We start from the raw sequence: 11,261 nt of genomic DNA on the forward strand, positions 1-11,261 counted from the left end.
GAACTGTCCCAGCCCTGCCCAGAGCCCTTGGGGCTGCCCTGGGAGGGAGTGAGAAGCTGGGAATCAAAACCTTGTCCTGTTCCAGCTGCAGGGGCTGCTCTCTGCTTGTCTGAAGCTGGAGTGGTACAGGATCCCTGTCGAGACATGCAGCTCCCAGCCCTCACATTCCCATTCCTACCCTTGCAGCCATAATTTTCATTCAGTGAAGTGTTCCTGGAGCAGCAGTTGTGAGCTCCTCATCAGCATCCCACAGCCTGACACACCTGCACATGCTCCGGTGTGCCAAGGGTATTGCGGTCTGTGTCATGGAGAACATGTCATGAATTTAATCCCAGGGAAGTGCTCTAGGGACTGCCCCACCTGTCTTCCTGGTGGCTTGCTCAGGTGAGACAGACCAGAGGTGACACATACTTCTGAGAGCCAAGGGCACCTTTTAAACCAGAGAGATTGTTTCCAGATGCCTCACAGATAGGGGAGTCTCTTATCAGAAGTCATGATAATTGTACCGACAGGCCTTTTGTTCCCTGGGAAACCAGACTGGCAGCTGGGGAAAAGTTTTACACTGCAACTTGAAACAACATTACAATCTATTTCCAGTAATGCTGATCCACTAGAGGACACCCATTGCCCAGGGAAGCCTCATTCTCTCAGGCTGAACAGGTTGGTGGTTTCAACCATGCCATAAACAGCCCTCTTTAAATCCTGAGGCCACCTGTGAGGAGATGCTCAACCTCTGCAGCCTCTGAGCAGGCACTGTGGGGTCTTGGCTTTTTGGGGCTTGGGCTCAGTCACGGCTGTAGGGACCACAGTGCTGGGTCAGATTTAGTGTGAAAACTTGTAGCCCATTGAGATTTGGCTTTGGGCTGCTGTCCTGCAGAGTGCCAGAACCGTGCACCTCTCTGAGAGATCAGCCCCAGGTTTCATAGGAGATCACAGGATGGGGGATGTTGTAGGGGCACACAGACTGTGGGGTACACGTGAGCTTCCCAGGGCAGTTTAGGGGATCTTGTTATCACCACCTTGTTATCATTATGGCCAGCAGGCCCTCAGGTTCCTGATGTTTCTGCAGCCTTGGGCAATTTTGTACTGGAATGGGTGCAGTCATATCCCTGCCTTTGATAAGGAATAAGGAACACTGTGGCTGTCCAGCTTTGTCTTGTAAGTCTCTGCCACATGCAGGTCCCACTGGCTCTTTAAAGCCCTTAGGACTGCTGGTGGGAGAGCAGGAGCATCCCTTTAACCCATGTGAGCCTCAGTGGCAAAAAGCAAGGTGGAGAAGCAATCCCCAGCTCCTCTGGAGCAGCAGCTCAGGGCACTGGAGACAGGAGGTCCCAGCTTTGCCACACTGCACCAGCTCCTCATGTCCCTACTGTCACACATGACCTGTAGCAGCTGGGCAGGAACCCAGCAAGGAGCAGTGTGGATCAGGGCCAGGAGATGCTCCAGTCCTGCAGGCACTAAGGCCAAGGCCATCCCTCCCGTGCCAGCACCAGGAGAAGCCAGCAGCACCCTAAGTGCCCAGATGCAGGGCTGGCAGTGCAGCAGGGAGTCACTGAGGTGGCCTGCGGCTCAGGGGGAACAGGGAGAACACACAGAAAAAAATTACACATTTTAATAAGGAAATGTGCAGTGAGAGGGAGGCACTGAGGTCCTGTCAGCATGAACACCAGTGGAGGGAGCAGAGCCCAGGCTGCCTCAGGCCTCAGCTCCCCCCAAGCCCAGGATCTTCTTGACGTAGTTCTGGACGTTGACGTGGAGCTGGGGGGCCGTAGCAGAGAAGGTCTCCATGGCCAGGGCCCGGGTGGTCTCGGAGCCGCCCCACATGGCGCGGTACAGGGGCAGCGTGTACTTCTGCTTGCCCTGCAGAGACACGGGGCAGTTACAGTCCAGACTCCACCTCGGCCCCAGGGGGGACGCTCCCATGGCCCCTGTCCCCAGCACCATGCCTCCAGCCTTGTGCTGCTCTTAGCGAGGCACAGAGCACATGGCAGAGGGAGAGGTGGGGAATATTGCCGTGGGCAGCCCTTGGCACCGCAGCACCTGGGCAGGGGAGAACACCTGGACTTTGGAGAAGGAGCAGACCCAGAGAAGTTCACAAAGTGCAACAAGGCCAAAGGCACAAGGGTTCTGCACCTGGGTCAGGACAGGACAGATGGAGGGATGGAGAGCAGCCCTTCAGAGAGGAACTGGGATGACAAATTGGGTGTGACCCAGCCATGTGCTCTCCCAGCCCGGAAAATGAACTGTGTCCTAGGCTCATCCCCAGCAGCGTGGGCAGCAGGTAAGGGGGAAATTCTGCCCTCTCGTAAGACCCCAACACTGGAGCACTGCATCCAGCTCTGGAGTCTCTAGCACAAGACACAAATGGACAGAGCAGGTCCAGAGGACTCCATGGAGCTGCTCTGAGGGCTGGAGCCCCTCTGCTCTGGGGCCACACTGAGAGAGATGGGAGTGTTCAGCCTGGAGAAGAGACAGCTCCAGGGAGACCTTAGAGCCCCTTCCAGTGCCAAGAGAGCTGGAGAGGGACTTTGGAGTGACAGGACAATGGGGAATGGCTTCCCACTGCCAGAGGGCAGGGTAAGATGGGATACTGAAAAGAAATTTGTCCCTGTGAGATTGGTGAGACCCTGGCACATCCCTGGAAGTGTCCAAGGCCAGGTTGATGGGACTTGGAGCAACCTGATCTAGTGGAAGGTGTCCTTGCCCATGGCATGGGGTGGAATAAGATGAAGTTTTAATGTCCCTTCCAACCCAAACCATCCTGTGGGACTATCAAAAGCAAGAGCCAACCGCTGTCTCCCTGGCACTGAAGGCCATGTGCCCCCTGCCCTTCTTTCCCCACTGGCATGCTGCTGGGCACTACCACCACTGGCCTGGGACAAACCTGGCTGTGCAGGAAGTCCTTGACTTTGCTGAACTCAGCCTCCAGGTTGTTCTTGAGGACAATCTGGCACCAGCGCAGTCGCAGCTCAGCATTCTGGGCCTTGGAGATCTTGGGGTACATCTTGCTCAGCCTTTTCACATTGCCTGTGAGAGGGGAGCAATCACCATCCCCCACAGGGCTCTGACCCAGCTCCCAGCCCTTCCTCCCAGAGAACCCAGTGAGTCCAGCCCTGCTGTGCTGCAAATTCTCCAGGATCCTCACAGCACTGGGTCACCCTGCCCCTGCCCAAGCACCCCTCACCCCCAGACTGGAGCACCCTAGGCACTGGCTGGCTCTGGGCAGGACGGTGCCCATGCTGGGCCTTCCAGGCTGGGCAGCCCTGCAGGGCCATGTGCTTGGGGTGCCAGCACAAAGTCGGGGGAGATTCCTCAGGAAAGAGGGCAAGGAGCATTGTGGTGACATGGGGACACAACAGCCCAGCACAGCCAGCCTGTGGACAGCAGGATTGCACATGTCCTCATAAATCCAGGGACATGCTTCCCGTGGCTCTCCATCCCCCACACCAATCAAGGCTTCCCTGAAACCAGGACCCACAGAGCAGTTGCAGAGGGGTGATGGCCACACACCCATGTCCCCATGATGTGCACTCACATCCCTGGCCAACTGGCTGGATTAGGCACATCACCCTGTGTCTCCTCTGGGCACTAGAGCCCTGGCAGTGCCCTGGCACTCACCTTCAGGCAGCGGGGATTTCTGCAGGACCTGATCCAGGAAATAGACCAGCTGGTATGTCCTCCAGCCTGTGATGTCCACAGCTTCAATGGCCTCCATGTTCAAGCCATCAGCTGCCCAGAGCTCTGCTAGCTCATCCGCCGGCTTCATCAGCTGCTGCCCCGGTGACAGGTCAGGCAGGTAGGGCGGCCAGCCCGGCGTGTTTAGCCAGCGGTCAAATTCAAACCCTGCAGCAAGGCAGGAGGGAGAGCTGGGAATAGATCTCTGAGCCCCACACCAGGTGCTGCTGCCCAGACCCCCCACTGCCTTCTCCCAGTGCTACCAAACCTGCCCGAGGACGGTGATGACCACAAACTAATGGGGGTGAGGCCATCAAACACACGGGCTCAGGGTGTCTTGTGGGTGTCAGCCCCGGCACCACCAGCAGGATGAGCTGGCTCCAGCAAGGAAAGCTCCTGCCAAGCCTGGATCTCCAGCAAGGCTGGGCCAAGCCCAGACTGCAGGCTGGGCCTGATCCCTGTGCTCACCAGACTCACCAGGCTGAGTCATGGACACCCCATGAAACAGCATCCAAGTGCAGAGCACGGACTGGGTTTGAATGGAAAAAAATCAGGCTGAGCCTGCACATGCCCAAGCCTGGGCCTGATCTCAGCAGGCCAGTGCTGTCCATGCCTCCTTTGACAGAGCTGGGTTGGCAGCAACATCTCCAGTAAAACACACAAACCAATGTGCAAAGGCTCCGGGGGACATGGGCAGCTCTGACACCCACAGGCTGTTCCCTGGCCAGGATGGTGCTGTGCTGACCTGGGATGGAGTCCACGCCCTTCTCCTTCAGCTCTGGGAAGTACTCCAGGAAGAACTCGAGGGTGTCATCTGCAGTGATGCTCTGGAACTTGAACCGGTTCACATAGGCCTGTGGGGATGGATGGGGCTGATGCCAGACACACTGATCCCAGCATTGCTGCCCAGCCCTCTGTGTGCTCCACCTCATGGGGGAACCCATTCCAGCCCCTCTTCCCTACAGAGGCTGCCCAGCCCTTTGTATCCCCAGAGATACTCCTCAACATTCCCAGCACCTGCTGCTAGCACGAGGCACATTCCCGTTTCCCGCCTCTTCTTCCTCTCCCCAGCCACCCTCTCAGTTCATCCTTCCCAGGGTCCTGCTGTGCCCTGGCCTCCTGTCATGGCATGACTTTGGATGACTTTGCAGCTCCCACCCACCTGGAGGAAGGCATCGAACTTGCTCTGGTTGCCCACAAGATGGGCCAAGTAGCTAACGAAGCAGTACCCCTTCTCATAGGGTGTTTCATTGTACGTGTCATCTGGATTGACACCTAGAAAAAGGAAAAACCCTCAGAAATCCTCTGCCCACCTGCAAAACAACACAGCCCTCAAGTGCACCAAGATTCCCCCATTTGTGCTGGGTGCAGCCTATCCCATCCATCCTGCAGCCATCATCTCTCCTGGGTCCCACCACTCATGCTGGTGTTATTGCCAGCCATGGAACAGCCCAGCTGCTCCCAGCACATCTGTCACTGTCCCACTCCCCTGCAGCCTAGGGACACCCCACACAGACCTGGCTCGATCACCACCCGCAGCTTGTTGAGTGGGTGGTCCTCCCCCGTGGCGTCCATGTGCTGGCGCAGGAGGGCCCTTCCTGTGGCAGCCTCCAGGCAGGTGTAGGGCAAACCTGGGCAGAGACAAGCAGAGGCCTTTGGGGAGCCCGGCCAGACCCCTGTGCACTGCGACGGGAGAGGAACAGCATCAGTGCATAAGCTGGGAGAGCAGGAAACCGACAGGCGTGGAGCTGTGATGGCAGAGCTGCAGGGAGGCACCGGGCCACCCAGCCCCAGGCAGACAGAGATTTTTCAAGCCACTTGAATTTGTGTGGATAGAGCAAATTGTGCTGGGAGAACACAAGCCTTGGACAGGACTCTGCCCAGGGGGAAGCTCAGGACAGCTGGTATCAGCTCCACACGGAAGCTGCAGAAGGATGAGGAAGGTGAGGCAAGGACACGGTACCCACATTCCTGGCAGGGGTTGCAGAGAACTGTCCATCTCAGAGCAAAGGCTACCAGAAATCAGACTGTTTGGGCTGGAAGGGACATTGAAGATCATCTTGTGAAGGCACCTTCCACCAGACCAAGCAGCTCCAAGCCCCATCCAACCTGGACTTGGACACTTCCAGGGATGGGGCAGCCAAAGCTTCTCTGGACCACCTGTGCCAGTGCTTCCCCAAACTCACAATATCTAATCTAAACCTGCTCTTTTTCAATTTACAGAACCTCACAGGACTTGCAGCTGCTGCCCTTCACCTCTTCTGAGATGCAGCACAGGCTCCATCCTCACTGGCAGTTGGAGGGACGTGCTGAGCTGTGGGACACAGACCCCAGACCCACGTCGGGCTCAGCACCCCAGAGCCAGCATGGCCACGCACCATAGACCTCGGTGGAGATGCGCCTCTGGGCGTACATGGTGAAGCCCTCATTCAGCCAGAACTCGCCCCACGTGGCATTGGTGACCAAGTTGCCAAACCAGCTGTGGGAGATCTCGTGGATGATGACGTCCACCAAGGAGCGGTCCCCGGCCAGCAGGCATGGCGTGACGAAGGTGAGGCAGGGGTTCTCCATGCCACCAAAGGGGAAGGAAGGTGGCATGAACAGGATGTCATACCTGCCAGGGAAGGCTGGGCTCAGACCCCGCTCCTCCTGAAGATGGGGCTGGGGACAGAAGGAAACTCTCTCCCTGTCCCTGGGGAACCAGATACTTCAGGAACCTTCCAGCCATACCTGCCCCAAACATAAGGTCCAAAGAGTTTCTCTCCAACTACCAGGAACTCCTCAATCACTCCATCATACTCCTTCTTGGCAGCCTCAATCAGGCAGGGCTCAGCCCAGACGCGGCTCCTGGCCAAGTGCAGAGAAGAGGAAGTTTAAGCGTTAGGGGACTTTCACCTTGTTGCTTCATCAGACAGAAACTGCACAGGTTTAATTCAAAGCAAAATAAAACCTTGCTGACAAAGGCATCTAAAGAGGCCAATAGTGCAAGTTGGTATGATTTCTTTCCTTGTCTGAATGTCAAAGGGTGTTTATATGGCTGCAGTGGCAGCCAAGAACTCAAGAAAGCACCAGCCTGTGAGGAAATGTGGAATCCTCCATGCACGGGGACCCACTGCCCTCATTCACGTGCAGGGTTACATGAGCAGAGCCAGGGACCCTCCTGGAGGTGAGGGGACACAGCATCAAGGCTCCTTCTCACTCTCCAGTTCAAGGACTCTTACCCCATGAGCTCACAATCTGGTGACACAGACAAGGGACTGACTGTGCCCTGTTTATGTCCAGTGTCTCTGCTCTCCAGAGCCCCATGGAGAAGCAGGAAGTGGCTGCTACAGGAGCTTCAATGTGCAGCTCCCACAGCTCTGGAGCCCTCCTGAGCCCCTTACCTTGGGCCAACATCAGCAGACACAATGTCCCCAACAACCAGAGCAATCAGGTAGGAGGGGATTGGCTGGGACATCTTGAATACAAAGGTGTTATCCTTCTGCTTCTCCCAGCTCGTGGCACTCATCACAGCCGTGAAGCCCTCAGGGACCTGAATATGTGGATGAAACCATCCATTAGATCCACAGCATTCACAGTGGTAGGCCAGCTGGGATGCCACAATGTCTGATGGCAAATGTGTCCCAGCCTGAAGGTGCTATGGGCACTGCAGGCTTTGGGGAGCAGAGCAGGAACACTCCAAGTTCCCAGTCAGGGTCCTAGCTGCAATACTAGGATACCTGGAGCTGCCCCAGGTGCTCTTGGGAGCTACCAGGAGATAAGGAAATGTAGGCGTGGAAGGGCAGAGGATGAAGATCCCTCAGCTGCTGGCTCCCCTCCCAGTTCTTGCACAACTCATTTTTCCTGTTCCCAAGCTAGCACAGAACCCATGGCAAATCCAGCAGCCTGGGCAGAGCCCAGGGAGACTGATCTAGTGTCACCTATCCCAAACAGGGGGTGAGCCCCATGGTGCACAGGGAATACAGTTTCCTTGGTACAGAGCATCACACCAGAGCTCAGCAACAGCCCCATCCCATGCTTACCTGTGGCACCAGAGGGGCTCTGCCCTAGGAGAGCAGAAGAAACCAATCCTGGCACATCACCAGCTGATACCACCACAGGCCATTGGCACTGGCATGGTGTCATGCCATTAGCAGTTCCCCTTGCCCACAAGTAGGCCAGCACGCTGTGGTGGCCCAGTGCCAGTGTCACCACGTGCCCACATGCAAACAAGGAGGGAATCTGGATTTAGTGGCATCTTTGGGGATCAGCAGCTGCTCCTTCCTAGAAGTTTGGCAGCCCCAGAACTGCCACCAGGACCCAGCACCAGCACCCTCCTCCACCTGTTTTCCCCCAAACTCAGCTCCTCCTGCTACAAATGCCAGCAGCTCTGGGCAGGACGGCCAGGCCAGCACATGCACCTGCTCCCAGGCACCAGCACTGCAACTAGGGAGAGGCAGGAGCAGCCTGGGGATGCTTGCCTTCACCCAAAAGGGCATATAAGAGAAAAATAGCCCAAGTACAGATGAGTGATTTCTCAGCTGGGGCCTGAGGAGGAGGGTTTGAAAGCTGTGTCCCTGTGGTGATGCCCCAGTGCTTTGGCACATTCCCTGAAAGAAACCCAACAGCTCAAAACAGTTTTAGCTGGAAGTGATGTTAAAGCTTATCACGCCCTTGCCACAGGCAGGGACACCTTCCACTATCTCAGGTTGCTCCAAGCCCTGTCCAACATGGCCTTGGACACTTCCAGGGCTGGGGAAGCCACAGCTGCTCTGGCCAACCTGTGCCAGGGCCTCCTCAAGCTCACAGCAAAAAATTCCTTCCCAATATCCCATCTAACCCTGCCCTCTGGCAGCGGTAATCCATTCCCCCTTGTCCTGGCACTCAAGATCCTTGTCCAAAGTCCCTCTCCAGCTCTCTTGGAGCCCCTTTAGGCACTGAAAGGGCCTCTAAAGTCTCCTCGCCACCTTCTCATCTCCAGGTGAACACTCCCAGCCTGCCTCCAGAGCAAGCTCCAGCCTTTGGAGCATCTCCATGACCTCCTTTGGACTTTCTTCCCCAGCAAACTTTGCACTCATGGAGGGTTTTGCTCCAGAGGGTGCGAGCGAACAGCCGGCGCAGCTCCTGGGGCTCCGCTTACCTTCACGGTGGCCGAATAGGTGAACTTGGCTGAAGGGGTGTCGAAGCAGGGGAAGAAGGACCTGTTGAGGACAGCCTGGCCCTGTGTGTACATGTAGGGCTTCTGCTTCCCCGCCGTCTGCTCAGGGGACAGCCAGCACACCTGAGGAGGGACCGAGACCCGGGTGAGGGGGCGGCTCAACCACAGATACTCCCTGCACTGGGAGCTGGGAAGGGGCTCCTCACCCGGAGGTGTTCTGCCCACCCCAGGCCTGGACCACCCCCAGCTCTCTTCGGGTGCGGCAGCCCCAGTGTACACCCAGTGTCCTCCCGGTCCTCGTGGGCCCGGGTGTCCCACCGGGCCCGGCGTCCCTTCCATCCCCCCAGTCACCCGCCGGGCTCAGTACTTCCTCGTCCCGCTCTGCTCGTCCCGGCCGCGGCGTCCCGCAGTGTCCCCCCGCTCACCCCGGGCCCGGTGTCCCGCAGTGTCCCCCCGCTCACCCCGGGCCCGGTGTCCCCTAGTGTCCCCTCGCTCACCCCGGGCCCGGTGTCCCCCAGTGTCCCCTCGCTCACCCCGGGCCCGGTGTCCCCCAGTGTCCCCTCGCTCACCCCGGGCCCGGTGTCCCCCAGTGTCCCCCCGCTCACCCCGGGCCCCTCGCCCGCCTCGTAGTCGATGAGGAGAGTGAGCAGCTGCCCGGCACGGGGGGCCTGGGGCAGGGCGATGTGCAGGGCGCTGCCGTAGCTGGCGAAGGGCCGGCTCTCCACGGGCAGCGCCTGCCCGGCCGCGTCCCCGGGCCCGCCCGGCGGCGGCAGGAGCGCGGCGCGGCTCACGGACAGCGCGGGGTGCGCGTCCAGCCGCAGCTCGGCGCCGTCCCGCTCGCAGCGCAGCTCCAGCCGCGCCCGCCCGTGGAGCCGCCCCGCGCCCGCGGCCGCGAAGGACACGCGCAGCTCCAGGTGCAGGTGCCGCAGCGCCCACGGGCCCGCGCTGCTGGCCGAGGCCGGGTCCCGCACCGCGGCCCTGCTCCGCGCCGCCACCGCGCCCTGCGCCGGGGCCGCCATCGCCGCGCCGGGCCCGGGAGCGGATCCCGCCCAGGGGCGGGGAACGGAGGGGCGGGGAATCCGTGGACGGGGGCTGGAGACGCATCTGTGGGCGGGAGCCACCGGGGATCCGCGCGTGGGGAATGGAGGGGCATCCACGGGGTGGGCCCGGGGGTGGGGATCCACGAGGGGGCAATGCGGGGGACACGTGGTGGGATCCATGGCCGGGGATGTAGCGGGATCTATGGCGGTTCCGGAGAGAATTCAGCAGGGAATTCATGGGTTGGGCAGAATCAAGAGCGATCTTGGGGAAACAGGGATGGGAGAAAGTCCTTTGGGGCAAGGGATCTAAGAAAATCTAAGGGATCTAAGAGGATCCGCGGGAATCCACGGGGCAGGGAGGGGCCAGACTCCAGAGGATGGGAATCCATGGATCAAGGGAGTTCATGGCAGGGCACCCCTGGACAGGAGGGTCTGTAGGGATCCAAAATGGGATCCATGGCAGGGCTCCTGTCGGACTCCACGGAGAGAGGATGAGAGGGGGGACACAGCACAGGGGTCCCTGGGAAGATCCAGGGGGAGCTCGAGGAAGGAGATAGATACAGACAGGTGGGAAGATCAAGTGTGGGCGGGTGTGTCCAGGGGTCGGGATCCATGCGGGATACGGGGAAATATACGGGGGATCCAGAGGGCGTCCAGATCCCCCGTTTATATGGGGAGTAGATCCAGAGGCGGGGGTGAGGTGGGGCAAGATCCAGCAGGGGAGTCAGGGAGGGGTAGAAGGAAAGATCCGTGGCAGTGGATCTGGGGAAGAGGGGGGTGGGGGTGGATGGGGTCGGGATCCGTGAGAAATTCGTTGGAAGAGTCCGTGTGGTATCCGGAGAAGTGCTTGTGGGGGACAATGTCAGGATCCATGGGGAGGGCATCGAGGGATGACCCATGGGGGGGCTCGTGGGGACATCCGGGGAGGGTCGAGGAGGGATATCGAGAGGGATGCCTGGGGGATCCACGGGTTCAGGGCGGCCCTGTGGGATCCATGAGAAATCCGAGGAGGGGATGTTCCGTGGGGGACGGGGCGGGGGGATGCGTCCGTGGGGTTTCCTCGGCTCAGGGTCCGTGGCTGGTTCCAAGAGCCGCGTCTCGGCAGCCGAGCGGCACCGGGGGCAGCGGGGACCGGGGGGGCCGTCCCCAGGGACCAAGGGGGCAGGGGCGGCCACCACCCCCCCGTCCGTGCCGGGGCCGGGGCCGCGGAGGACACCCCGGGCGGCCGGAGCGGAGGGGCCGGGCACGGGCCTGCGCGACTCCTCCCCCGGCCCCGGCCCGGCCCGCGGGTCCCCGGCCGCGCTGTCACTCCGCAGCGCCGGCGGCTCCGGGCGCTGCCCGCGGCGCTGCGCGGGACGGGCCGCAGCGAGCGGTGAGCGGGGCGCCGGGATCGGGGCCGGGGGGCACTT

General features: G+C 59.9%; 1 protein-coding gene across 1 annotated transcript; it reads right to left on the minus strand.

Moving 5' to 3' along the window:
* Nucleotides 1–1,597: 1,597 nt before the first annotated feature.
* On the minus strand, nt 1,598–9,831 carry RNPEP (arginyl aminopeptidase). Its single transcript, XM_066335531.1, has 11 exons — nt 9,418–9,831; nt 8,795–8,935; nt 7,059–7,207; nt 6,406–6,522; nt 6,054–6,289; nt 5,193–5,306; nt 4,838–4,950; nt 4,421–4,529; nt 3,619–3,843; nt 2,885–3,027; nt 1,598–1,860 (listed from the first exon to the last, which is right to left on the minus strand). The coding sequence occupies exons 1-11, from the start codon at nt 9,829–9,831 to the stop codon at nt 1,696–1,698; spliced, it is 1,926 nt and encodes a 641-aa protein (XP_066191628.1). The 3' UTR covers nt 1,598–1,695.
* Between the last annotated feature and the right edge of the window lie 1,430 nt (nt 9,832–11,261).

The sequence above is a fragment of the Sylvia atricapilla genome, chromosome 25 (assembly GCF_009819655.1).
Source record: "Sylvia atricapilla isolate bSylAtr1 chromosome 25, bSylAtr1.pri, whole genome shotgun sequence".
In the NCBI taxonomy this organism is placed as follows: Eukaryota; Metazoa; Chordata; class Aves; order Passeriformes; family Sylviidae; genus Sylvia; species Sylvia atricapilla.

What these genes read in the sequence shown, in the direction of transcription:
- RNPEP (XM_066335531.1), bottom strand. Translation starts at nt 9,831, where the DNA reads ATGGCGGCCCCGGCGCAGGGCGCGGTGGCGGCGCGGAGCAGGGCCGCG. An exon ending in CCTATTCGGCCACCGTGAAG is followed by an intron (nt 7,208 to 8,794) that starts GTAAGCGGAGCC and finishes CCACATATTCAG; the next exon opens with GTCCCTGAGGGCTTCACGGC. An exon ending in GGACCTTATGTTTGGGGCAG is followed by an intron (nt 6,290 to 6,405) that starts GTATGGCTGGAA and finishes CTTCCCTGGCAG; the next exon opens with GTATGACATCCTGTTCATGC.